The sequence below is a fragment of the Gorilla gorilla genome, chromosome 1 (assembly GCF_029281585.2).
Source record: "Gorilla gorilla gorilla isolate KB3781 chromosome 1, NHGRI_mGorGor1-v2.1_pri, whole genome shotgun sequence".
Taxonomy (NCBI): domain Eukaryota; kingdom Metazoa; phylum Chordata; class Mammalia; order Primates; family Hominidae; genus Gorilla; species Gorilla gorilla.
The window spans coordinates 192,176,790-192,204,639 of NC_073224.2; the positions used below are offsets into that span (position 1 = coordinate 192,176,790).

At 53.7% G+C, this 27,850-nt stretch overlaps 1 protein-coding gene across 4 annotated transcripts in view; it reads left to right on the forward strand.

Annotated features, from left to right (window-relative positions):
- The window catches only part of TRABD2B (TraB domain containing 2B), a 237,065-nt gene extending 215,475 nt beyond the window's left edge, over positions 1 to 21,590 (forward strand). Inside the window, exons 5-8 of one of the 4 annotated variants that reach the window (XR_002004034.4) lie at positions 3,535 to 3,625; positions 6,638 to 6,907; positions 15,991 to 16,810; positions 20,840 to 20,929. Coding sequence is in view for 3 of the 4 variants with exons in the window: in XM_004025752.5 (XP_004025801.1) it covers positions 3,535 to 3,625; positions 6,638 to 6,907; positions 15,991 to 16,195 (566 nt within the window). In the remaining variant the exon portion in view is untranslated. Of the gene's footprint in view, positions 1 to 3,534; positions 3,626 to 6,637; positions 6,908 to 7,124; positions 8,718 to 15,990 lie in introns of those variants that run through there. The other 3 variants (XM_004025752.5, XM_055358183.2, XM_019018088.4) reach the window with 3 other exon arrangements.
- The last annotated feature ends 6,260 nt before the right edge of the window (positions 21,591 to 27,850 follow it).

Sequence of the window (27,850 nt, forward strand, 5' to 3'; positions counted from 1 at the left end):
CATTGTGTAGTTACCAAAACCATCAGGGTGGATGATCTGTCTGTGGGTGAGAAGAAGAGGGCCAAGGGCATGGTTCCCAGGGCTCCCACATTGACTGGGCAGGAGAAAGAGGAGCCCACCAACAGGACAGATAGGGGGCAGTGAGAGAAGTACAGAGAGAACCAGGATGGAATGGAGTCGTGAGCACTGGGGCAGTTGCAAGTGTTGCCAACCCAGCTGTGGGATGCTGTGAAACCAAGCCCAGAGAGGGCAGGGTGGTAGAAACACGGGCTCAGGAGTGCAGGAACCGCATTACACAGTTCTGGGGCACAGGCCACATGGGAATGGCGCCTCCTGGAGTTGTGCAAGGAGTAGCCACCTGGGTGGAGGTGACCATTCTCCCTGCCCTGGCAGAGGGAAAGGAAGGTGAATGTGGCTTAGAGAAGGAGAGAATGGGAATTGGAAGGATTATTCCTGATTGGTTTCATTTTCTCAAAGCATCTGAAGTCTTCTATTTTGGGTCTTACAGAAAACAATAAAGGTCTGGAATGGTTGAGGTTGAGGGGATGGATAGGAACGCTGGCCAGACAGGTGAACCATTGCCACGCAGTGCTCAGGATCCAGTGGGCATCCTGTGAGGCCTGCACCATTGGCCGGGCTGAGGCCTGGGCCCTCTAAGTGTCTCCTCTACTCAGTCCCAGAAATGCTCCTTTTGGAGCAGCCACGCAGCAGTCAGTAAATATTTGCCGCTGCTCCTATACAGCCCAAGGCAGGGCTTTTTTTCCTGGCAGCTCTTGAAATCCTCTGGGCAAACGCAAGGACCACTGTTGGGCTGGGAGGCCTTGTCTTTGAACAGGTCTCCATGGAGGCAGAAAAGGAATTGCCTTTGCTGCCAGGAGTAGAGTCCAAGAGCTGCTTGCAGAGAGTTCCTCCAGCCTGCGTGCTGGAGGCTGCCTCTTCCCGTCCCATTCCAGCCTTATGGTGCTGTGGGGAAAGGCAAGAGTGGGGATGACCCCGCCCTCTGGGGACTGTCTCCAGCCCATCACTCAGTACTGCACTCTGGGCTTTTCCAAGGGACATCCACTTCTTCTGCCTCATTAGGGCTTTACAGTTGCCCCAAGGAGTCGGTCAAAGAACTGTAGGCCCATTTGATGCACAAGAAAACTGAGGCTGGTGGCAGGGAAGCCACTTGCTTAGGATCACAGGCTGAGGGGCAGAATGAGAGCCTTGGCAGGAGCCTGGATCTTTTGTCCTCAACAGCACTAGGTCAGGGCCAGAGCTCTGGAAGGGCCTGTTCATGCCCGTGCTGCCCATGCCTCTTCTGCAGTTAGCTTCCCAAATGTGCCTCATTCACCTCCTAGTCATTGCACATGCTGTTCCCCCTACTGGAACAGCCTCCCCCACTGTGCCACCCACTCCTGTCCTCACCTCGATAACTCTTATCCCACCCTGCAGCTAGCAGTGCCCCCTCCAGGAAGTCTGCTTGACCCCAGGCTGGCTTAGAGGCCTCCTGTGTGCCCTCACAGCCTCCTGTGTGAACAGTTCCCTCTCCATCATACTTAGTGCCCGGATTACAGGATTCCCATTCTCAAGTCTGTGAGTGCCTGGAAAAAGACCCTGCCTCTTCATCACTACCCAGCACAAGATATGCACCTAGGTAGTGTTCATTAAATGAACGAAATGAATAGGTGGGGAAAGGAAATAAGAGAGGGAGGTATCTTTTCATAAGGGTCTCTGGAATGAAACAAAAACCTTCCCCATAGGCTCTGAGAGCCAGAAGAGCCCATAGATATTATGCATAGCAAGAAACTGAGGGCATTAGAGGGTAATATGCTTGCCTGAGGTCTCAGAGTAAGTGTGAGTGGATGCCAGACTAGAGCCCTCTGACATTCCAAGCCCAGTGACCTTTCCCGGTGATCCTCAAGTGAAACTTCAGGGAGGCAGGGTCAGCCAGCCACATGGCACATAGTCAGGCATGGTCAGCCAGGCCCAAGGTAACTCCAGATGCTCTGGCAGGGCATGGTCAGCAAGAGGGAGATCACTGGGCTGGGAGACTTCCTGAGGAGTTGTGAGACCAGCCCAGAGGTGTGCGAGGCTGGTGGGGCAAGACAGCAGCACGGTTCGTTCTCTGCTCCAGCCACTATGCAGTTCTATGCTGGCTTCCTCTGCCAGAGCATCTCTGTTCCCCAACAGCCTGTCCACTTTCTATTCTCCTAGACCTCCCTGGGGCTGTCAGCATGCTGACCTTCTGGCTTCCACCTGTCACCACCATTCACAGGCAATTAGAGGAATAGTGCAGGGATCTCCCCTAGGGTCCAGGATGAACAGGGAGCAGGAGGGGAGAGTGCTTCCCTAATGAGTGCAGCCACAGGGCAGGCCCATGGCAGGAGGGGCCCAGGGGCCCTGAACAAGCACCACATTGAGCAGGTGGGGGAGACTGAGGTCCCCGAGGCAGAGGGACATCCCAGAGTGTTGACTCCCAGCACCTCCTGTGTCCAGAGCCACTGGGCCTCCTGAGGGTTCTTCCCAACCAGAGCCCAGGAGAGGCTCCCCTGAGTACTCAGACATCAAGCCTGCATTCCAACACAGGAAGACGATTTCCACTCCCAAATGGGGCTTTCAACTAAATTGCCCATTTCTGTATTCATCGTTCCTAGCGCAGAACTGACCACAGAGCGAGGTTGTCATGAATGTTTGCTGAATGAATGAATAGTGAGTAGGGGACTGAGATGGAGGCCAGCCCCTCTCCCCACACACACCTCTGGAGGGTTCAGTTCTATGTTTCTGCCTCCTGTAGGTGACCGTCACTGTCTGCCAGGCCCTGCAATCAGTCAGGGTTTTTTGGTTACCCCGGCTGGGATCTTACACCTCAGTGAGTCCCAGGACCTGGCCCATAGTGTGTTCTCCACAGATACTGGGCGGATGAGTCTGTGAATCCAGCCAGTAGGTGCTGAGCCTGTGCAGGGCAGTGGAGATGCCATCTCTGCTCTCTGGGAGCTGAGTGAGGAGGCCCACATGAACACACAGAACCCCACTCCCATGCTAAAGGAGGGAGGCCTGAGTTGCTGGCAGAACTTACCAAGATGAGCCATAGCCCTGCTAGGGGCTTGAGGGTTCCCTGGAGCTGGGCTTTGAGTGACTGCTGGAAGCTGTCCCAGCCTGGACTGTTGGGGGCTGGGGTCAGCTTCATGCTGTGAGGCACAGAGATGCACCAGGGAAGCACGGAGAGCCCTTACTATGTGCAGGTAGCTATTTCTTATAATCTTCACAGCAACCCTGGATGTTGCTATTACAGCCATTCTCACTTTGCAGATGAGGAAACTGTGGCATGGGGAGATACAGTTTATGAGCGGCAGAGCCAGGATTTGAACCCAGGCAGGGTGACACCAGGACCATGTCTTACCTTCTATGCTATACTGCCTCTCAGGGAATCTGGAGCATTGACTTTGGTGTAGGTCACTGGCCCAGATACAAACTTAGGGGATGGCCTGGGGCAGTCCCCTGTGGCCGGTGGCCTGGCGTGTGGCTGAGCCCCTTTTGTCACTTGTGTTCCAGGTCACTTTCTGGGGAACAACACAGTCATCGACATCCTGCGGCAGGCAGGGCTGGAGGTGGACCACACACCCGCCGGGCAGGCCATACACAGGTAAGCCACATCTGGGTGTGCCTTGGCCCTCACTGACCCTGCCTTCCTGCCCAGGCTTTCAGGAGAGCTGTGAAGAGGCTTCTGGTGAGGCAGGGGCAGGTCTCTACCAGGAAGCAAGAATGGAAAGGCTGGGCTGGAGGCAGGAGATTGGGAAGGAGCTGGTGAGCCGTCTTGGCTCTAGGTGACAGCAGGGCCAGAGCATGGGTGGGAGTGAGAGCAGCGTTAGGACTGGAGAGGTGCTTATGATTTACAGATGGTGGGTTGGGTCGGGGGTAGAGGGACTCAGTAGAACTCCTAGGTGCTGCTTGGAAGACTGTGGCTGCCCTGGCTCTGAATCGAGATGGTACTGGGAGGATGGGCAGGGCCCTGGTCTCTTTCCTGGGTCACAGCCCCACTCTGTGGCAGCCCTGCTGCCCCACCCACTCCTGGTCCTCACATTCTCCGTTGCTGTCTCTGTCTATGCCCCTCACCCCTAACTTTCCTGCCAGGGCATACCCACCCTGCTCAAATAGCCACTAGTGGCCATCCGCTATTCCTGCTAGGTCTTCCAACCCCCACCCCCACAGTCTGGGAGCTGCCCGAGGGTAGGGACCAGCTCAGTCCATCTGTGGTTCCACAGCACCAGCACCAGGCCAGGCATGAGAGGTGTCAGCGAGAGCCAGGCTCTGAGTCCCGGGGAGCCCCAGAGGTCAGTGACAGGATCCTCAGACTCCAGGGTTCCATGCAGCTCGTGCTCCAGCATAAAGACCCGGAGTTTGAAAGAAGCTTGGATCTTCATAGCCAGTATTTATTAACTGCTCGCTCTGTACCAGGCTCTAAGACCTTTTAACTCATTTAATCTGCATAACAGCCCTGTGAGGTCAAAGCTATGAGTTTCCCCACCTTATCCTTGAGGAACATGAGGCCCAGAGAGGTGAAGTCACTTGCAGAAGGACACACAGCGGTGTAAGTGGCAGTCTGGCTCCAGGGCCTCCCTGAACTATTACTCCCTGTACCAGCTCTGAGGGTGAACTGAGATCTCGATAAACCCTCACATTGGGACTTCATCCCAGTCTCCCACCACTTCTCATCTGAGTCAAACTGACAAGGCTGCTCTTCCTGCCTGAACCGTTTGGGCCCAGCACGCATTTGTTTATACTGGGGGCCAGGGGCAAGCATGTGTTTGAGGGTTGGGGATTCCAAGGTAGCCTCAGGGACAAAGCCTTCTTCAAGTTTCCCTCGTCTCCCCTCACCCCAGCCCTCACCCCAGCAGCCCCAAGGACCTTCCCCTTGAAGCTCATTGTGTCTGTTCTGGCCAGGGCAGGGGAGGCAGGCAGGCCAGTGAGGCTAGCGAGCCTCCTATTCATCTCAGAGCCCAGGCATTAGGGGAGGGGGCCCTCCACAGCTCCCCCATGGGCTCTGCTCCAAGGACTCTCAGCCTCAGCCTCCTGCACGGGGGAGCAAGGGAGCTGGCAGGGCGGAGGGGGGCGGGGCTGCTGAGGAGGCTCCAACAATAAAAACCATCATCGGCCACAGGTGCTTCCTGGATCTAGCTTTTTGTCTGACTGTTTTGAATTATCTCCCCAGCAGCTGCGGCATCTCCAGGCAGCCTGAATCCTGAGAATCTGGGGTTGCCATGGGGGTAGGGGAGGAGAGGCTGAGCTGATGGCCTTCTTTCCTTCAAAGAGAGAAGCTCCTCACCCATTGTGCCGTGTGAGAGTGGGCTGGGAAGACGGCCTGCCTGCTGTCTTGGGTACTGTCTAACCTTGCAAGCTGCCCACTCAGCCACAATTCCTGAAACCATTCCCAACCTTCTCCCAGGATCACATGTCCCTAAAACAAATTCTATTGTGGCCATGGAAAGGAAAGAATAAAAGGGAGAAAAACAGAGGGTGCCCTTGGGCTAAGCGGTGCACGTGTATGCCCCTGTATAAAACATGAATTCCACAATGTGACAAATGACACTTTAGCGCCTGCCTGACAGCCAGGTCTATTTGCTTGTCGGCCAACATCCAAGAGAGGCTTATGTGCCAGGCACTGTGTTAAGACCTCATCTCATTCATCCTCATGACAACCCCATGAAGTAGGTAGTATTATTCTTGTGCTCTAGCTCATTGCTGCTTGAGATGATTAAGTAACTTGCCCTTCGTCACATGGCCTGCAAGTTGTGGAGCCGGGCTGTGGACCCACAGCTGTCTACCTCCAGCTCTGACTACTTAACACTGTCTTTGCTCCACTGAAAAGGTGCACAGGAAATGTGTACTGAATGTATGAATGGAAGGTTGGATGAATGCACAATGCTAATAATCTTAATTACTTAAATGTTTTGGCTGCTTACTATTTGCCAGACACTGTTCTCGGTGCTTTGCCGGTGTTCACCTTCATAATCCTGATGAAGTACCCTGTGAGATACAGGCTGCAACACCCCCATTTCACAGAGTAGGAGACTGAGGCACAGTGAGGTTAAACTCACCTAAAGTCTCAGCCAGAGTTGTTGAATAAATGAGACCGTGACCAAGCTCAGATACGCCCCAGAGACCTACCCAGGGCTCACTCCCTCACGTCTTCCTAGCCTGGGCTCAAATGTCACCTGCTGGTGACCAGACCACCTTCCCTGAGTAGCACCCTTCACCCCCACTCTCACACCTGTCTCTGTTTCATTTGCTCCTCGGCAGTTAGCAGCGTCTGACATCCTCTGTCTTACTCTCTGTCTGCTGCTTTGGAATGTAAGCTCTCAGAGATCAGAGGCATTGTCTGTTTCCATCATGCTGATACCTACCTCCTAAAAGAGTGCCTGGGACAGGGTTGGTGCTCAGTAAATATCCGTCGACTAAACAAATGAAGGCATGACTCAAAGCACTGGCTCTCAGCACCAGACGAGGTTTTCCTGGGCTGCTGTCACCGGGCCCAGCAGGGGCACCCTGGCACTTTCTCCTGCCATGACAAACTCCCACTGAATTGGACTGTATTCCCCACCACACATGGATGACATTCTCCAACACATGTGCCCCATGTGCCATTACCTCTTTCCAGCCCTGCCCCCCAGAGCCCAGCGCCCTCTCCTGAGGGGACCTCGACGAGCCCGGCCCCAGTGACCCCAGCTGCCGCTGTCCCCGAAGCACCCTCCGTGACCCCCACCGCCCCACCAGAGGATGAGGATCCAGCCCTGTCCCCACACCTCCTGCTCCCCGACAGCCTCAGCCAGCTGGAGGAGTTTGGCCGGCAGAGGAAGTGGCACAAGAGGCAGAGCACACACCAGCGGCCGCGGCAGTTCAATGACCTCTGGGTCCGCATCGAGGACAGGTGAGCCAGGGAGGGCAGGTCTGCCCAGGAGCTGGGCGTCTGCACCCGGGATAGTATACCCTGAACCCCCCACAGCTGGGCACACTGTCGTCAGGCCAGCCCTGCTCTAAGGAAGTGTGGCAGGTGGCTTTCTACAGCACGTTCACATCTGATTTTTCAGTTTTATTCTCAAAACAAAAGCAATTCAACAACAAGTACAATTCTCTGCATCTTAAAGGTGAGGAAATAGAAGCTTTCTTCAGGCACGGCGCACAAATCTGCTTTGCACTCAGCTTTCCTGGGACACACCTGTACAAACAGGGCGCCATTTGTCCCATGGACTGGAGGTGAAACTAGGAGAAAATGGAACAAGCTGGCTAAGCCAAAAGGCATGAGCTCCCTGTGCCTAGAAGCTGTGAGTAGCCAACACCCTGGCAGGGAGGCTGCAAAGGGAACCGTGCTCTAAGAGAGAGATGGGATAGATGGTGATCAATGCCCTTGAAGCTGTGGGCTCTGTCTTAGGAGTGGATGGGGGATTTGTGATATATCTTGTTGAAAATGGACAGATACGAGAAATCATCCTAATGCACAGAGACCCTTCTGTCCTCTTCCTATATGCCCCTCCTGCCACCTCTACCGCCCACCTCAGCTTGTCTGTCACCAAAGTCCTGCTGTGACCAGGATGCTGTCTTCCAACCTCTGCCTGCAATCTCAGTACACAGGAGTTTCCCCAGATTCCGCTTTTTGGCAGGAGTCTCCATATTTAGTGAACAGTGTTGCTAGAGCACAGGGAATGTCCCAGGGAGGGACTGTCAGTGATGGGGTAGAGTCCTACCCACTGCACTGGCCCAGCCCTGAGTATGCCATGCTTAGCAGTCATAGAGTCTCCATCTCAGAGTCTCTATCAGAGGGAGCCTTAGACTCTCCATCTGGACCCTAGAGATCGCCATCCAGGATTTTCCCCCAAAACCCTAGAGAGAATCACCTTGGCTATTCGTGAAATAAGCAGATTCTCAGGCCCCACTGCAGACCTCATGTATCAGAATGTGCAGGACAAGGGCCTGGGACTCTGTATGTTGCGTGTACACCTGGAGATTCTTCTGAGCAGCTGTGGGAAACCCTGACTACACTGTGCATTATAGATGGTGAACCAAGGCCCGAGTCGGAGAGGGTTTGACCAGGGTCCCCACAAGGAATCAAGGGCTGCCTCTTGCACTTTGCACTTCATGAATCTCCTACAGCCAGGTCTCAGAGCCAATGCCAAAATGTTGACATGGTCCAGCCCATTATCATAAACTGTGGGGTACACACTATCTTTAAAAGACTTCCAGCAAATAAGAGTCAAGCCCATTGATCCTTTGGGCATTGGTTTCAGAGAACCTTGGGTTACTGAGAAATGTACTTCTGCAGAACCTGGCCCTGTGTATTAGTCTGTTCTCATGCTGCTAATAAAGACATACCCGAGACTGGGTAATTTATAAAGAAAAGAGGTTTCATTGACTCACAGTTCCACATGGCTGAGGAAGCCTCACAGTCATGGCAGAAGGCAAGGAGGAGCAAAGCCACATCTTACATGGCAGCAGGCAAAGACAGAGAATGAGAACCAAGCAAAAAGGGTTATAAAACCTTCAGATCTCATGAGACTTATTCACTGCCACAAGAATAGTATGCAGGAAACCGCCCCCATGATTCAATTATCTCCCACCAGATCCCTCCCACAACACGTGGGAATTATGGGAGTTACGATTCAAGATGAGATTTGGGTGGAGACAGCCTAACCATATCACCCTGCCTGCCTAAGGCAGAGGCATTACTGTGGCTATATTGGCTATGACACATTTGTGTCACGTGCCCAGCATGGGCCTCCCCCTTCTAATCGGGAGTGAGGGCATAGAGTTACTGAGAGCCACTTTTGTCAGTGGCAGGGAGGGTTTGCAAGCTGCCAGGGAGGCTTGAAGCAAGTGAAGGAGCTGGCAACCCATTAAAAGTTCCAATTAGGCTGGTCACTCAGAGCCCTGATCAACACACCAGGGTGATCAGGAGACCTGGCCAGTGGTGGGGCCAGCCCATGGGGTGACAGGAAGCTGGGCTGTCAGCTCCAGCAATGGAGCTCCGGCCCCAACCATGTCTGAAGGTAAATTTCGGCAAATGACTCCAAACGGCTTCCTTCTCACAACACATAGCTCCAAAACACAGAGCCTGATTTCAGGAGAAGAAAACAGCTTTTCTTTGGCAAGAAGGGAGCCCCTTTTCTGTCTCCACAGGTAAATTGCAATTGGCTAACTTTATTCCATCTGGTTGAGTTGGAAAAGAAAGTTTCCACCACCGCCTGGCAGCCTGTTTGTTGAAATTTCTTGCCGCTTCTAGGGGAGCAGGCCCTGAGCTCCCTGAGAGGCCCAGGTGCAGGGCACAGCCTCCGTTGCTCCCAGGGGACTCACCCTATCCTCCTGCAGTCCCCAGGTTTCCAATTTTCTAAGAGAAGCAGATGAGAGCTCTCTGGGGGTGACCTGGGGCCCACTGATAGTCCTTCTAACAAAACCATTTTTGGGGAAGCTTTTACTCCCATTTCTCATTTTTCTCCTCCGAAACCCCATTGGAGCCATCCCCTCCTCCCCATCACCTCTCCCAGCTCATCTTGCACCTGCCGTCCTGGCCCCGAGTGCCCTCCCACATGGCCGCTCCTCAGCCTGAGGTCCTACAGTGCCCCCCACGCCGCTGCTCAGCCCAGATGCAGGGCCTTCACCTTCTTTCCGCCTCAGCCACCATGCTGCTTCCTCGGGGTCTGCTGCCCCTGTCCTCACCAGGCTGTGTGCCACCCGAGGTGCCCCGTCCCACCTCCACACCTTCGTCCTGCTCCTCTCTCTGCTTGGAGTGGGGTGCCAGTGGATATTTGCCAAGCTTCCCCTGCTGTGCCAGATACCTGCCTCCATTCTGTCCCTTTTTCTGTCAAGAATTATGGAAGGTAGGCCTATTTTATACCAGAGGAAACAGACTCAGCAGGTTAGGTAACTTACCTAAGGCCAGGCAGAGAGTCAGGCAGACCTGCCTGACTCTAAGGGTCGCTGTCATCACCCAGCACCATGTGGTTGCCCTTCCCCCTCTCCCTGGCCCAGCTAAGGCCTCCCTTCCTCCACACAGTGCCGGTGGGTGCCCCTGTTCTGACACAGTAGCACAGACTGCGAGTCCTCACTCATGCTCTAGGCCAGGAGGCCGTGAGGATCAGATCCGGGTTGGGCTGGGAGCGAGTGTGAGAAGGAGGGAGTGAGCCAGGGACGCTCCTGGAGCGCCCGTCCCAGATGCCACCTGGAACAGGCAGGCCTCCCCCTTGCCCCTCATTACCCGAGATGTAAACACACACTGGAGGAAGTTTAGAGAAGCAGTAGCCCATGGCAGGATGATTTATGGGGACCCATGGAAAGGGCAGACGAAACGTGTGTCCGCAGATGGCTGTGCAGTGGCAGAATATTCCTGGGGAACCCCCACCGCTGAGAGCCAGGCTTGGGGGAAGGGCAGGGCTGTGACCAGGGTGCTCTAAAACAGGGCAGAGGTCATTTCTGTGCAGCGTGGGACCTGTAGCACTCCTTCTGTTTCTCCTTTTGTGCAGTTAGGGCCTTGATGGGTCTTTGGAGGTCATGCCAGCTCTTATTCTCCAAGTCCACAGCTGACATGGGAGAGGAAGGGGAGTTTCATAAATAGGGAGCAGAATGTCTGGGCCATCTAGATTGGAAGTCCTTGGGCAAGTCATGCTGGCCAGGTGTAGGGAAGAGACTACCTTCCCAGTGTCAGGCATGGCCCAAAGCAGGGCACAGAGGTGGGTGACAAGACAGATACAGAGCCTTGGTGAGTTCCACCATGCAGGGGGAGGGGGTGCAGGACACATGTGCCACAGGGTCATTGCCCTCTGGGTCTCAGCTTCCCCTGAAGTTTGAGCAGATGGCTAGAGCTCTCAAAGAGGGGAAGAGACGCAGTGTCTCCCTCCTGCCCCCAGATTCTCCAGCTCCAGTTCCCCATAGCACAGCCAGTCCTCCTTCTGGGATGGTTCGAGATGGGCAGAGTCTCCAGGTGAGGACAGGACCCCATCAGATTAGAGGCAGAAGATGACCCCATCAGATTAGAGGTAGAAGATGCCCCCACGAGAATGAGAAGCAGGATCGTCCAATGAATAAAAACAGACAAATTCAGGCAGAATGGGGTTCAAATCCAGTCCCCCCTTTTACTTGCTTTGAGGCTTAGAGATTATGTGAGATGATGCTCGTAAGCTTTAAGCTGGCATCAGACCACCAGTAACACTCGGTAACAGTTGCAGCTCGTATTGACACCTGTGACTTTCAGAGTCTCTGGTCTGAGATGACCACCCCCGACCCTAGCAGAAAGGGCCTTTGGCCTAAACCCTTAAATGAGGCATTGGTTGGGTGCTGTGAACCTCCCCCAGTTTAACAGGAACATGTTGGGCACATACTGCCTTTAGTGCTAGTGAGGGACAGGAAGAGGAAAAGTCTCGTGTCATGGCCAGGGACAGATGGCTTCCAGTGTGGTGCCACTGAAGAGCCCTGGAGCCACAGTCCAGAGACCCTGCCTCAGCTCTCCTGAGTGATCTTGGTAAGTCCCGTTTCCTCTCTGGGCCCAGTTTCCCATCTGAGGGGCAGACAGGCCCTTCCAGCTATGGTCTGCTAGGAAGCTATTAGAAAACAAGCCTGTCTGCCCTGTGCCCAAGATGGAATTGATCAGTCATGGCCCAGTGAGGCTGAGCAAAGCGTGAAGGCATTCCCAGCACAGAAGACCATGTGGACAAAGGTGTGGAGGCGGGAGGAGCCCTAGATATCACAAAGTCCTAAATATCCAGAGCTGCAGGCAAACCAGTTGCTTTGGATCTCTCATCCGACCTGCTTGGCCCAGAGAGGCTGAGGCCCAGACTGGCATCACAACAGGGTCTCCGCTAAGTGATCACAGTGAGATCTCTATCCCCAGGCAGAGGGCCACCTGTGACCCAGGCCCTGTGTGCCCCAAATCCGGTCTCCTCAGGCTGAAAAGCTCTCTAAGGAGGTCAGTCAGGGTACAGCCCACCAGCCCCTTGTACCGGCAAGAAGGCTCGGGATGCCCGGATCCTAGACTGGGATGGCTCTCAGAGACCCTCTAGTGCCAAGACCCACCCCTGCTCCAGGGAGCCCCTTGGAGGTGCCTCATGGTCAGACAGCTGACAGTGTCTCAGACACACACAGCCTTGCTTTCTGCCTTGGGCTTGTGATTTCTGCCTTGGGCTTCCACCTGAGATCTCGCTCTGGCTTCTGCTGCTAGTAAACATTTTAAAGTCCATGGGTCTCTTCCTGTTCATTGTGTTGATGGGGAAACCGAGGTCTAGAGGATAGCACTTGCCAAAGTCACACAGCAAGCCAGGAACGCACTACAGGCTAGAGCCAGACTTCTGCCTTCTGCCCTAGCAGAGGGCCTCTTCCCCACTTTGGGGTCCCTGTTGACTCAGAGCCGACGCGGCCTCTTGGTGCCAGCCATCTGTGGAGCCTGGGAACACTTGCAGTGTTTGGTTTGGCTTTGAGGCCACTTTGCCATAAGACAGTTTCCCCCATTGTGAGCCTAGGAAGGGGTGGGGATCTGGACTGGGGGACTGAGCTTTGTGAGCAGAGTCAGGCCCAGGAGGTGGGCTGGGGGCATTTGGAGGGGCCTGTCCTCCACGCCTCCCCCCCCACCAGTCCTGCCCCATTTCTCTGGGACTCCTTCCAAGCAATAAAAAGCCCGCTCAGGCTCCAAGCGGGAGTTTTCATCTTTGGTTTTCAAAGTGTGAAAGAAAATGCCTTTGGGCGCCTTGTGAGACATAGTATTCATAACTCCTACTTGGTCTCGCCTTCTGATGGTGGGGGCCCCAGCTCCGGGCACCTCAAGGGGCACACCAGCCTGCTGTCCTGAAGCCAGCCCACCAAACCAACAGTTCCTCAGGCTGAAAGGATGGGGCAGCAGCTAGGAGGACGTTTTTATGGACTTCTTGTGTTTTGTATGTGGGTTTCTTTTTTTTATTTTTGTTTTTGTTTTCATTAGAAAAGAAAGGGAGGAAAGGGGCTGAGGTAATGATCCCTGCCCGGCACAGGCACTAATCCCCTCCAGGGGCTGAGGCCAGATGAGGCCTCAGTGTCCCCACCTGGCAAGCCTCCATCTGCGGGTTTGAGAGATCTCAGCCGGAAGCACCCACGCTTCGCTCATGGGCTCTCCATCAGGGGTTTGCTCATCTGTTCAGTCAGGGACGGTTCCTTGGCCTGTCTCAGGCTGGGGAGACACTGTCTCTTGCAAGAAATCTGAAGTCCTTCAAGCTCCGTTTCCACACCTTAGAAAGGGGAATAATAATAACATAACACGTGTATAGCACCAAGCAATGTCTGTCAGCACACTGTAAGTGCTCTATAAGTGGAAGGTGTTATTATTAGGAGAGACACAGACACAAAAATATTACTAATGATGCTAAAAATAGCCAACCTCATCTAGCACTTCTTGTGTGCCAGGAACTGTTCAAAGCATGTTACATACAGAAACCCATGCAAACTACGTATAATAAATGGAGACCTACAACACAGAGAGGTCAATGAGAAATGTACAAGGTTTGGGAGAAGCCTTAACTGCCCCAAGTGGCATTGAGGGATGGAAGGCAGATCAAAGAAGGCCTCCAGGGGAAGGGCATTGAGTCTGGCCTTCGAAGGTGAGTAGGAAAATGGCAGCAAGACTGTAGGTGTGATGGAGAGGGTGGTATGTGTTGAGAGAACCATGAAAGGGGAGGGCACTCAGGCCAGATCAGGCCGGCACGGGGTGGGAGGCACAACATGCTTGGTTCTGTGGGTGTGTAAGGGACATTGGAAGCCACCTGGCCCTCCCCCCAAGTTCCACACACACACACACACTCTACTCAGAAACGCCATCCCTGCATCCTCTGGGTGGAAAAAGAGTTTGCTCCCTCCCCTCCTGATAGTTCCTTGGAGTCTCTCTAAAGACAGAAGATCATGGCACATCACACCAGGTTGAAAGGAACCTTATGCAACTGCAGGGGGTGCTGAAGGCCAGAGCATCACTGGAAGAAAGTAGAGGGAGAGAAGGATGGGGCAGTGAGTGAGGACCCCTCTCTTTAATGACATACATCAAGCCAGGACAGACTGCCAGAGGCCGTTTGGACACCTGCTCCCAAGCCAAGAGCCCGTGTGGAGTCGGGATATGCTTAGTGGCCCCGGGTTCCCTCCCCTGCCCACCTGGCCTAGCTGAAGCTGAGCCAGGGCTATGTGAGAGGCATCTGGCCAGGACGGTGGCCTGGACTGAGTTCTGGTGGTGGTGATTACAGGCTGTCACCACTGTGATTATGGCCAGCTGTTAGGACCTCACGGCCCAGCCCGAGGAAATGCAGCCCGGAGTGACCCAGGGCAGCCTGTCGAGGTGGGGCAAGCAGTGGGAAGCGTGGCAGGAAGGCACGCACGCTGCAGACCCCATGAAGCCTGCCCTGCCCTGTTTCTACAGCCTACCCTCTAGGCTGGCCAGCCCAAAGGGAAGGGCAAGCTTCTTGCCCACCCATCTGCTAGTGAGCACCTACTGTGTGCCCAGTTCAGATCCTGGCCCTGCTTTGTGTCCTGGAGGAAAGCCACTTAACCGCTTTGTGCCTCAGTTTCTTCCTAAGTACAATGCGGACAACAGTCATCCCTGCCTCCCAGTGTTGTCATGAGGTCCAAAGGTTAAAGAGTGGCCAGTGCTTCACACAGAGCCTGGTGCAGGGGCAGGGCTCTGTACGTTCTTTTCTCACCGTCCAGGAGTGCCCTCCCCATGCTCAAACTAAATTCACTATGCCTTTCAGGCTGACTGTGGCCTCCCTGCTTCCGGGAGGCCCTCATGGCCTTCCCTTCATCTACCTGCTGCCCCCCGGTGCTCCCCTCTGGGTGACGGGGCTTGTGGGTTCCTCTGTCTGCATCTGCATCTCTGTCTGCCTCCTGCCTGCTCAGGGTTCCTCGAGGATAGGCATGGCCACTGCTTCAGGGCCCAGCCTGTTTCTCTATCCCAGAGCCTGTCCCTCTCGTCCACAGGTCTCCTGTCAGACTCCTGACCTCTCTGCTAAGCCTCTGTAGTTGTGCACTCCCTCCTCAGTCCCTGTGTTAGCCTCTGTCTCTCTCTTCCTGTCCATTTCCTGTGTCTCTTTCCTGGACCTGAGCCAGTAACCTGGCCCTGAGTACCCCCTGCCCCCGCCTCCAGCTTCCCAAGGCCACCGTGTGCTGGGCTCAGGTCAGCTTCCAGTTGGCTCCTGCCCTGACTCTCCTTCCATCTCTCTCTGTCACGTGGGCTTTCTTGAGCCAAGAATCTCACCTGTTATTTCCAAAACTAGATTCTGTTTTTGTAAATTCGTGAAGGACTGCACCTCTCACTAAACATATCCTGCAGCTGTGCAAAGTAAGGCAGACCCAGGGCTCCTGCTTCATGGCGTCCCACTCCCACTTTCCTCTGGGACCTGACCACCAGGTAGCCTCCCCGCCGGCCACCACACAGCCTCTCTGAGCCTCAGTTTTCTCATTCATGGAAAGGGAGCAATGAGACCCATTTTGAAGGCTTGTTATGAGGATCAGAAATATTGCTTGGAAAGTGCTGAGCTCATGATGGATGCTCAACAAGTGGTAGTTATGATAATGGCAGGGAACGCGGTGGGGTTGCTTGTCTTGTTTTCTGCGTGTTTTGGTGGTCTGCAAGGGGAGAGCAGCCAGCAGGCAGGGCACCTGTGTACCTCGATTACTGACCACCCCATGGTACCCCAGATCTATCTCCCCAAAACACTATTCTTTCTGCCTGGGACCCATTCTCTCGAGTGGTGACATCAAGTGGCTGAGATGTGACAACCTGTGGCTGCCAGGGCCTGGCCCATCCCCCAGAGCCTGGCAAAGGGGGTCCGTGTGGACTCTGGAGCTCAGCCAGGCTGGTTGTGTGGCTCTGGGCTGCCCGGTTTGCCTGCTCAAGCTCCTTGTTCCCTTCTCCATTGTATTAGGCAAAATAGACCTGAAAAAATCAGATCTGAGCCCCAAGGCTTCTGCCCAGGATGAGGCTGCCGATGGTGACTCTGCCATGTGCTTCCTCCTTTCCAGCACCACCGCCTCACCACCCCCGCTGCCCCTGCAGCCCACCCACAGCTCGGGGACCGCCAAGCCCCCCTTCCAGCTTTCAGACCAGCTACAACAGCAGGACCCGCCAGGGCCCACCAGCAGCTCGGCACCCACCCTGGGCCTCCTCCCCGCCATCGCCACCACCATCGCTGTCCGCTTCCTGCTGCATAGCCTTGGGCTCTCCTGACCTCGGCCACCCCAAGTGGAGAAGCTAGAGAAATGACACAGGGGTCTTCGGCCACACCCCACTGCTCCTGCCACCACCTCCAGGGGGTGCCCAACACGTCGAGGGCAGTCCACATGGGATTGGCTAGACACTCTAGAGCTTTACTGTACCCAAGTTACATCTTCTTTTTTGTAGAAGGATCTTAATTTCCCATAGTGCTATGGGGCTGTTTTGTAAAATACGTGTCCATATTAAAAAAGAAAAATGTATTTATTCTACCGATAAAACTATTTTTATGTGGCCTATGTTATAACCCCCTAGCCCTAGTGCTGGCCCGGGAGGGGAACCCGGGACGTCAGTGACCTCCTGTGGACTGTGGCTCTGGACTGGCTTGCTCTTGGATCACCGAAGCCTCCTGGGTCTGGGTTTGGCTTCTTCGACTGTGGGGCCCTCAGCGGGAGGGGCAGGCAAGCAGGCTTAGCCTTTGTGAAGCTGGATTTGGGAGCCAGAGGTGTGAACGTTGGCCATCCTCCCCTCCGCTGGATGCACCCGCGGCCTGGGAAGATAATTTAGGAAAGAGAATGCTGCTATTTTGAAACCCCTGAGTATCTATGAACTGGCCCTCCAGAGCTCTTGGTAAGTGTTTTCAACCAAAGCGCTGGGGTGGGGTGGGAGGTGGGATACTGGTGCTGAGGTAAGCAGTCCCCACCCCACAGAACAGATGAATAAACTGAGATCCAGAGAGAACCAGGTGGGTAGCCCAAGGTCACACGGCAAGTGGGAGAGTAAGGACATAAATCCAGACCTCTCTGTTCTGGTGTCATGAATCCAGCTTGGGTTAAAGGAGAGGCTGTTGAAGTCCTGGCTAAATGGATTGAGCTGGGCCGAGGGACTGGAGTGGGCACAGGAGGGCAGTTTTAGAGACAGGGGCTTAGGCCTCACATGATGTTAATAGTAATGAGAGCTGCCATTTTTCCAAAGCCTGCAGCATGGCAAGCACTTTGCACACTTGCTTCACTGATTCTTGCGCTAGTTCTGTGAGATGTGACTATCCCCATTTCACAGATGAGGAAACTGAGCCCCCCAAAGAGGTGAAGGGACTTGCTGAAGATCCCCCAGCCAGGATGTGGCCCCAGATCAGTGTGATGCAAAACAATTCCTGCCTCCTGCTCCCTGTTCTGCCACGTTCTCTCTGCAAGGGAGGCTCCAAGGGAGGCAGATCTCACCCAAACTGGGGCCAGCACAAGCTTTCACTCCACCAAGAAACCTTTTGGCCGGCTGCTTATGTTGACCCCTCTGGCCAAAGGGCTCTGGCAACTGCATGTGCCATGTGTCGCATATCCTGACTTGCCAGATCTTGGAGCCCATGAGAAGCTTTCCTGCCAAATCAAAGGCTGAGAGGTGGGCACAGCTGTGGGGCACCTGGGGAGGCACAGCAGCCAAGTGGGGAGGCAGGTGGCAGGGACTCCGAGAGACTTTAGCCCCTCGGCTCCTCAAGGTGGTGGTTGAGGAGACAGAGGACCCAGGTGGGCTAACTCCCACCTGGGAGGCCTGAAACCCCATGGGGCAGGTGCCTCAGTAATTACAGAGTCCTGGAACCTGACAGCAGAAAGGACCCTTCACTTGATGGATAATAGTAACAGTAGGAGGAATAATAAGGCCCACAGAGAGGAGACACTTCTCCAAGGCTGCACAGCCGGGTGGGCCTGCTGACTCCCAGCCCAGTGCACCCCAACTTTACAGCTTCGTGGGTTTCCCTGGCAGGCTTGATGGCAGCTAATTGGCCCCAGTGCCATCTTGCCCAGCTTGGCAGCTATCTCCCTTCTGAGATGGCAAGTTCTGGGCAGCTCATGGGATGGTCAGGAGTCCCACGGGCATCTTGGCAGGCAGCTGAATTCTTTACAGCTCAGCCCTGATGGACGTGTTTGAGCTTGAGACCTGGCAGGAGACTGGAGCTCTGCCTTAGAGGGCCCAGCCAGCCCTGTGGGCACCATGCTCTAAACTGAACTTGACCTCAATCCAGGCTGGAGTTGGTTTATCCTTGGCAAAAATGTGACTTCCTATTTCTGAGCGGGAAGGGGCTTAGCTGACTTACAAAGCAGGCTCAGAAGTTGGACATCAAACGGATCGTGCAGAGCACTATTTGGATGAGATAAGTGTAAAGGAATTAGAAGCACACAGGCCAGATTCCTCTCTGTTTGGGGCAGAGTATGGCATGAGACGTATTGAGATGGAGCTTGAGGTTAATTAAAGATGAAGCATTTGGGTAAACAGTCCAGGCACCTGACCGTGTGCCCAGATCTGTGCCAGGCACTGAGCCAAGAAGGTAAATTAATGCAGCTTGTAATTACTGAGCACATGCAATGCCAGGCTCTGTATTAGAGCTGAATCTAACCACTCTCCTTGGCCCAGAGGAACTCATTATCAAGATGGGACAAGCAGTGCAATGCTAGATTACGTCATCCTGCCCCCTAACTTCAGGAAGATTCAGCCTTAGTCTTTCCCAGATCCCTCCTCTGGGCATAGTAGGGGATCCTAAACTCTCCCTTACCCTAATTCAAGTGTTTAAAGAAAGATGGCTAGACTAACCGATGGAGTAGACATGTACCTACAGGAGAGCAAGAGCCAATGTGGTCAGACATCTGTTGCCAAAGTTCACTGATCTCTGAGGACCACCAGCTGGCCAGGGTCTGAAATGAACTCAACTTGCTGACTTATGACCCAAAAGACTTGAGGCACATATGCAGGAATCTGCATGGCTGGAGCACTTGAATTCTCTCATCCTGGGCCAGAGAACCACCATTCCATAAGCAGCCACCCACACCTTTGACACCATCTATCCACCACTTAACTGACATTTCTTCCAGAAATGTTCTTTGTGCCCAGCCTCATAAAATGCTCCTGTTCCTCTGAGAAATTTGTGTGCACTTCTTAGACTTTTCTGTTTGACTGCGAGGCAGGCAGGAAAGACGAAAGGCCTGAGACCCAGCAGGTAAAGTGATCTGCTTAAGGTCGGGCAGCATGTTAGTGTGGCCCGGGGTCCTCTACCTCTCACGAAAGCTGACTGTGTGATGAAGGGCTCTCTGGGGCATGTCGGAATGGCCATGTCCCCAGGTCTTCCTCCAGTGGTGGGTCTGATGCACCAGCAGCCAGGTGAAGACAGGGAGAGCCCTGTCATCCACAGTGGAGGGAGAAGAATCAGGCTGCCAGGGAGCTGCAAAGGGCTGCTGAGGGTGCCTCCAGCCCTGAGAGTCAAAGATCTGGGATCTAGGAAGCAAGGAACCTTGTGCTGGTTATGAACAAATTTGTCCTTGCATTGAAAGACCCTAAGCATATTTTCTTCATGCTAAATAATGTGTTATCTACAACTTCCTGGCCTTGGCTAGACCTGGACAAGCCTAGGTGCTCAGGCCCCTTGTCCCACTTGCCTAATCTCCAGCCCAGGGCCATTGTCACAGTGGATCCCAAAGAGGAGGGAAAGTCCTTCTACCAAAAGGAAAGTCTATTGAAAATGCTGTGAAGGACAAGAGAAGTTCTCCAGGGAATTGCAGCTTTGATGGCATCCTGTGTGGCAGACAGCAGAATTGGGGCTGGTGATAGTTTTTCAGTGACTGTGAGATAAGAACCAGAGTCCTCAGCCTCACCCTGAAGTGTCCCCTAGACCCTTCATGACCCAACCCTGCTGACCATCCACGTCTCTCATGTCTCTTACCCTGTGCCTGGCCAGCGTGATGTGCAGTCATCTCTAGAATAGACAGGATGTTTAACACATGCTGCTCCCTACCCCTGGAAACTCCCTTCTCTCCCCTGTAACTGCTCATCCATTGAGGATCAACACAGATAGCACCTCCTCCAGGAAACCCCCTCCCATTCCTTTGTGCTTTCTTAGCATCTATCACAATACCCACTGCCCAGTGTTGTGACTATCTAGTGTGTATCTGCTCCTCTCTTGGACTGTGAGCAGCTTAATGGCAGGGGTCATGTAAATTTGTTTTTGTATCCTCATCTGACACAAAGGTGGTGCTCAACAGATGTGTAGAGAGAGAAAGGAAGGGAAGGAAGCAGAAGGAAGGGGAGGAAGAAAGGAATGAAGGCAGAAAAGAAGGAGAGAGGCAGACCTTAGTTCCTCCAGTGGAATAATTTCCACCAAGCCAAAGCTGTCTGGGGATGGCCCGGAGCCCCCAAGGGTGGCAGGTTTCCCATCGGGAGAGGTGTTTGAGCAGGGGCAGTGTGCCCACTGGCTGAAGAAGTGGTAGGAGAGTTGACATCTTGGCAAGGGCCTGGTGTAGATGACATTGAGGGTCCCTCCTGGCTCTGCAATGATCAGGTTCTGTGAACATTGTTATTTTTCCAGAAATTCATCTGAGCAGCCAAAAAAAATCACCCCGCTGGCTGTCTAAACCAGTAAGGTTCAGGAATAAGTCCAGCCTCCCCACTCCACCCACAACCACCACCACCCCTCACAGCGCCCCCTTCAACGACCCAGCTGGGCTTGACTGCTGCCCTTGGGCGGGAGAACTTCTGAAAGGTGGAGGAGGAGTGAACTGGAACCCAGGCCCGCAGCCCAGCCCAGAGCTCCTTCCCGCTCTGCCCCACTCCCTGACCCCAGGGGAGGAAAGAAAGGGTTCACGAGAAGTGATTGACCCCCTACTTGGCTCTTTCCAGGGAGCATCGGCTATCCTCACCCTTTCTCCAGGTGGGAGCTGGGCTCTTCCTTTCCGGAGATACTCTGGATATTCCTTCACTTTGCTGGATGACCTTGGGCAAGTTCCTGTCCCTCTCTGAGCCTTCACTTCCTCATCTGTCAAATGAAGACCTTGTTTCCTGCCTGGGCAGTTCTAGGGCTGAAGGGCAGGGGTGACATGGACAATCTTGGGCCTCCATGGAGATGAGGTGCTTGGCTTTCTTCCCAGGACCCACAGGCTGCCATGGGATTGAAAGCATGTGGAGGCGGGAAAGGTGACAGAGTAGCATGCCTCCAAGGCCCCCTTCATCCCAGTCCTGCTGTGGGGAAAGTGGGCTTTGAACAGGATCCAAGTCTAAGATGTTTCCGGTGAGCTGCCAGGGACAAAGGGCTCTCAGACATCTTGGGTCCCCAGTGGCTGGGGTGGGCAGGGGCTGATTCAGCCAAAGGAGGCTCTAGCCCAGAACAGAGGAAGCCAGACCCCTGCCCCATTCTTGAGCCTCACAGAGCTTGTCCCCGAGTTGATTCACTGTGCAACACAGGCTTCAGATTCATGTATTTGAAAGGTATTCATGATGTTGTTCTCTTATCACCTCTGCCCCTCACCTCTGTGAATTATCATGAAGAGTCCTTTAAGAGTATAATAGAAGACAAAGAAAGATGCTATTAATGTTATTTTGCCAAAAATATTTTTGTAGCATAATATATTAATAAAAGATATTATGAATTCAATGGCTTAGTGTTTCTGTGTGACAGCTCCCCTCTTCCTGCCAGGGAACGTTCAGGAAAATTGCCTTTGCTGTGAGGGCCGAGGCCTGCAGTGAAGCAGAGGAGTTGGAATGAGCCCGGTTTTCATGCACAGAATCGGGCAGACTTTGGGAGGATGGTTTCAGCAGGAACCCAAAGGCTTGAGAGGCCTCATGCCAAATGAGGTCCAGATACCCTCTCCCCAGCCAGATTGAGCTGCCCACCGATGTGGAGAAGGAGCTGCTCGGGGACTTTAAACACAGCTCGAATCTGGGGCTCAGGCTTGCAGTCTCCCTTTTTTCTTTTTTGCCTTTCTCACTCACCAGGACCTACTGATTCTTCCCGATCAGCTCTTCCTACACACTCGCTCATCCCCATTGCTCCACCCTGGTCCAGACCTTTTACCTGAGCCCCTGCCACCTAGCCAGGCCCCTCCAGTCCACTCTCCCTTCGGCAGCCAGAGAGCGCTGTCAACCAACAAAAATGACCACATATCTCCCCTGCTTTGAAAATTCTTCAGTGTCTCCTCGATGTTGACAAAGGTTACACAAGGCCCTCTAAGATCTGGTCCCTGCCCATGCCTCCTACAAGAAAGCCGCCTCTTGCCAAGTCTTCCCCCAGCATTCCACACTCCAGAGTTACTGCCAGCCTCAGTGTTTTCTAACTCCATCCCCCGCTTCACCACCCGCCACCTCTGCACTTGCTGTTCCCACAGCACTGCCAGTCTTTCCTCTTTATGCCTCACCCATTGCTCTGTTGAACTCCTACACATCCTGCACAACCCAGCTCCAATGGTATCTGTTGCACAGAGACTTCCCCAACTCCCCAAGCCATGCCTCCCCTCTGTTCCTACGGCTCGCTGTTCCTCGGAGCACTTAAGGTTGTGCTGAGATGATCTGCAGTGCCCACTCTGCCCCTTGGCTTCCTCGTGCCAGGGCCATGGGTTGCCTCTCTGTGAAGTCAGCCTCAGCACAGTGGTTTATGTGTGCCATATAGACACTATATATAGTGGGGACTTGTGGAAGAATGATGGAGTAAACAAAGAGGAAAGAAAGAAGGGAAGACTTCAAATACAACATGTCATATCTGTTGTATCACAGCACAGCATACCATCCAGTGTCAGCTGACTGGGAACCACACAAGGTATTCCTGCAGCAAGTTTCACCCGGGAGAGACTTAGTCACTGGAATTGCGGGGAAGGAGGGACAGGTCACTGAGAAGTTTAGAGAGGAAGAGGACTCTATTCTAAAGCCCCAGAAGCCTCTACCAGAGGCGATTTATTGCCCATGGTTACTGAGTTCTTCTGGTTCCTACTAAGAGGAATATGGACTCCACACAGTGGCCCCACCTGCACATAGGGTGACAAGAATGCAACTGGAAGCTAACATTTGTTGAGCATTTATGATGCATCAGACAATGTTCTAGGCATTTATAAATACTAAATCATTTCACTCATGCAGCTGCTCTTCCTTATCTCTGTCTACTGATGAAGCAACTGAGACACAGGAAGGTTAAGTAACCCGACACAGTTTATAAATGCTGAAGCCAGGCTGGGAACCCAAGTAGTCCAGCTCCAGGCCTATTCTCCTCATTTTTATCCGGCAATTCCATGATGTCAGGTGTGGGCTGCGGCCTGCGAGGTGGGCAAGGATGCATCCAGCATCCACATTTCACAGGCGGGGGACAAAGTCAGGAAGCGACTGAGGCCCAACACAGTGAGCCTCTTCCGTGTCCAGGAGCCTGCCCAGACCTCTGTCCCACCCACCAGACTCTGGGCAGAGATCCAGAGAAGCCCTGCCCCACTCCCCACCACCCCCGATGATGGTCTTTAGGAGCTGACGTCAATGGTGTGAGGATTCCTGCTGTGGCTGTGACCCCTGTCCTCTCTGCCCCTCACACACAGGAAGGAGGCTGCTGCCATCCATCCACCCAGAAGTTCGGTGAGCGAATGAGGTCTTGTCCTTTCTTAGGGGTGGCAGTCCCCAGTTCACTTACTCCCTGGAGAGGCCGTGGCCCAGAAATAGGCTCTCAGACATGACGGAATGGGTGGCTGAGGGAGGGGCGAGGGATTCCTCAGAGCTCCTGACACACTGCTCTCCGTACGGCAGCAGGTCTTCACTCCCTGTCCATCTTTCTACATTCTCTGAGGCCTTTCTGTCCCTGAACATCTAGGGTTCAACAGCCTAGCCCTTCAGAGGAACCATCGGACAATGTCCTGCAGCAGCCGGATTCATGAGGACCACAGGTGCTGGGTTTCAGTCCCAGATCAGCTGGCCTGCTGTGTGGCCTTGGGCAAGCTCTGCCATTCTTGGACCTGTGTCTCCTTATCTGCATAGAAAGAGCAAAAAGTGGAGCAAATTGTATTCACTAAAATTCCTTTTAGAAAGAGCAGCATCTTTCTTTGGAAGACTGCTTCTATCAGGGCTTGAGGTAGGAAGGAAAACCACTGTCTCCCACCTCAAAGGAGGTAGAGAGAAGATATTCTTTATGACTGGGGTAGGAATTTTATCATTTTACTCCTGAAAAGGAGAGCAGGAAACAGAAGAAATCAAGAGAGAAGGACGAGAAGTCAGGAGCTAGGCAAATGGAGAGAAAGTGAAGGAGGAGGAACATCTCGTTGATGGGGAGAAAACCTACCAACAGCAGTCATTTTCACAGCGTCCATGAGAACCCCACCCCCATCTGCTCTGCCAGTCTCCACTAGGTCCTCATGGCCTGTGAAGATTTGGGACGGAGCGGGGTGGTACCATGGAAGGGGCTGATTGTACCCAAGTAGACATGGGGTAAAGCAGAGGCTGCAAGCTGGAGACCAAGATCACAAGTGTGTGAGCCCCAAGGAGCCCATGCACTCTGGGAGGGCTTGGAACCTCAGCCACAGAATAGGGTGCCAAGAGTGTCTTAACCAGGTACTTTGCAGTAGCAATACTGGGTTACAGGTAGATGGGAATAACAAGCTTAGACCTGCCAGCCTTGGGCTTTCATGAGGTAAGGGACTTGGGAGTTACAGGGCTCTCTCAGGCAGGCAAGAAAGCCCCCACCTCACAACTACCTTCTAGGGGTGCTGCAGCAGAGGGAGCACCCTGGCCTAGCCAGCAGGACAGAATGAAGGCTGGGATGGGCTGGGCTGGGAGGGGAGGAGGTAGGGGCTCCAGCTGCTGCTCATAGCAGCCGCCAGCCAGGGGAGCTGGCCTGGCCACAGTTACGGTATCGTAAAATGAAATTATTTTCAGAAAATATTCGTAAAATCTTGTTTCATATCAGTTGGTTCTGGGCTTGCAAAACAGTTCCTGGTTTGTTTTGTTGTTGTTGTTTTGTTTTTTCTTAGTTTTCATTTCTTCCTCCCTGATCAGCCACAAAAAAACAGTGATAAAATTCCCAACCTGAAGACACAAGTTCCCAGGCAAGGAAGGGTTGGGGACTTGCAGGTCCCCAGACATCCCTTCCCAGTGTTCCCTCACCTCTGCTGCCCTGAGACCCAAGAGGGGGACAAGGGGGCTGAGCAGGATGGTGACCAAGGGTGGGGACGAAGAATGAAGGAGAAGATAAGCAAAAGAGACAAAAACACATAGAAAGATGGATGGAGAGAGAGTGAAGACACAGTAGGAGACAGCAACGGAGAAGCAGAGAGAGGCAGAGAGAAAAGGGGAGAATGAAAGGGAGTCATCGGAAGAAGCCTGGGTGGGGAGGCAGAAAAACACAGGCGAGCATGGGTGGAAACAGAGAGAGGCAGGACTGGCTGGAGTCAGAACACAGCAGGGTCTCAGCAAAGGGAGGAGGCCTGGTTCAGATCCACAGCACAGGCTGGGGCCTGGCTTGAGGGGCCAAGACAGACGGGCCACTGGAGACAGCTCCTGGGTCCAGCAGTCTTCCTGCTCCCAGGGAGACTTGAAAACACAAATTGCCTCCAGGGCCAGCCAGTCTCCCCGCATTCAGCCTCTCACCCTTCACCCCGTCCCAATTGCTTCCAGGGCCAGCCAGTCTCCCGCATTCAGCCTCTCACCCTTCACCCCATCCCAGAGGTTGTCCAGGCTCAGTCGGGGTCTTGGGCTTATGGTCAGGGGGAGCCAGAGTCCTGGACCTGCTTTTGCGCCAGGTAGTCCCTCCCTTCTCTCAGCCTCGTTTTTCTCATCTCCATAGTGAGTTTAATAAAACTATTTCTGGCACAGGCTGCAGTGAGGTTTTAATGAGATGGTGGATGTAAGAAAGCTTTGGAAACCAAAGCCCAGAGCATGTGTTAGCTGTTACTGCCACCCCCACAGGCGGCAGAGACCAGCAGCACAGGTGGAGGGCTGGCCTCAGAGTGCCCAGGCTCCAAGTGGCAGTAGAGGGGATACTCTGGAGCTGGTGGAATCAGGCTTTAGAGGCTGTGACTCACAGGTCAAGGCATGAGGACACCATCCGGTGGGCAGCAGGAGCCCCAGGCAGCTTAAGAACAGAGGAGTGGCATAGAGGTCAAGGAAAAGCCTGATGCCCTGGGGCCATCTCCTCCTCCCATTGAATCTCAGTTTTCCCATCAATAAAATGGGAGAGGATAGCCTCACCCCACAGAGTTACCGTGAGGACTTAGGATAAGGCAGGTTTGCCTGTGCTCGTAGACTCCAAGAGCTTTGTGGTGGTGATGATGATGAAGATGAGGGAGGATGGTATTTCCTGAGCCCCACCTCCCCCTATGCCCCTTGCCCGATCCCAGGGACAGAATGACCCATGAAGTCATGTGGTCCCAGGGACTTTCCTCAGTGATGGTGGGTGGTCATGGGAGGGCACTGGAAGCACTACTGGGAGTCCCCTGGGAAGGGACTGACTCTGCCGAGTTGCCCACCCCTCTGCTCTGGAGCCATACCCAAAGACAGGCACTGAAGCTTGGGCCAACCTCTGCCTGGACTTGGAAGGTGGTACTGGTAGGGGGATTGGACTTGGAAGGTGCTACTGTCTCTCCTGCCATCCAGCAGCTGCCACCAGGGGGCAGTGCTGCTCAGGTCGTGACCTCAGGCTCTAAACAGGTGACCTGAAGGAACAAGGCGGGAACGTGGGAGCTGGAGGGGACATGATTCTTCTGTGGGCTCAGGCCCCTCACTGAACAGATAAGGGGAACACCAAGAGATGGACCCACCCAAGGCCTCTTGGCATGTGCGAGTCGGAGGCCAACCCAGGAGTCCAGACTCCCAGGCCCCCCTTCTGGCCTCAGCACACTGGCTCACCTAGATACAGAGAATGGCTCACCTAGATACAGAGAACTGGCCCAAAGAGTCCAGTTCACCTTGGGTCCAAAAGCCTTCCACATCCCAAACCTGAGCCTGCAGGGTGCCAGGCCCAACTAGAGAAATACAGAGCCTGCAGCTCGGTGGGGGAGGCAGACACTGAGTAGCATCCATCAAGTATGTGATGGTTACCATAGTACTGGGGACCTTCCTCAAGAAGTTAAAATTAATATGGAATGTGCATTTGCTTCCTCTCTCCCTCCCTTCCCCTCCCAGCAGTGCTCCCTCACAGGCCCTCTACAGTTTGCCCAACCAATCTTTCCAGACATGTGTCTCCTCCCCTCCCCTAAAACCATGCTCCAGCCATAGAGAGCTACTCGGGCTCCCTGAACATATCAGCAATTTCCCAACTCCATCTCCATCCCCACTGTCCCCTCCACAGCTAGCTGCTCATTCCCCCTATTTTCACCTGAAAACTTCTTTCCTGGTATTCAAGGCCTCACTTAATTTGTGCTTCCTCGTAGAAGCGTGCTCTGGTCCCCCGGGCTCACACTTCCACCTCTCCTGAAGCCCCAGCCTTTGTATGCATCCAGTCTTAGATGATGGGTTTCGTATGGCTTATCACCCTTAGAATATGATAAAGGGAAAGCCGTGCATGCAGAGCCCAGGTCATATTCATTTTTCCATCCCCTGGATGAACAGTCTTTAAAATAGAGGACACGTGGTCAACATTTATTGCATTAATTTTAAGTCTGAAGACTAAGCATCACCCAAGGTTAGTATTAAATTATGTTCATCAAAAGCAAAACTGAGAGAAATCCAAACATCTAGATACAACAGAGGTCTGAGCCTTCCCTCTTCCATGCCTGGCTTCTCAGAGAAAACCTCCAAATTAGTGTTTTTCAGCAGGGGTAGTATCGACACCCACAGGATGCTTTGGGAATTCGTCAGGGAGTTTGTAGCTTTCATACAGCTGTTGCGGGGGCGGGGTGGTGCGGGGGTAGTTGTGGTCAAGGCCTAGCGACACTTAGTGACCTGCTAAGAGTC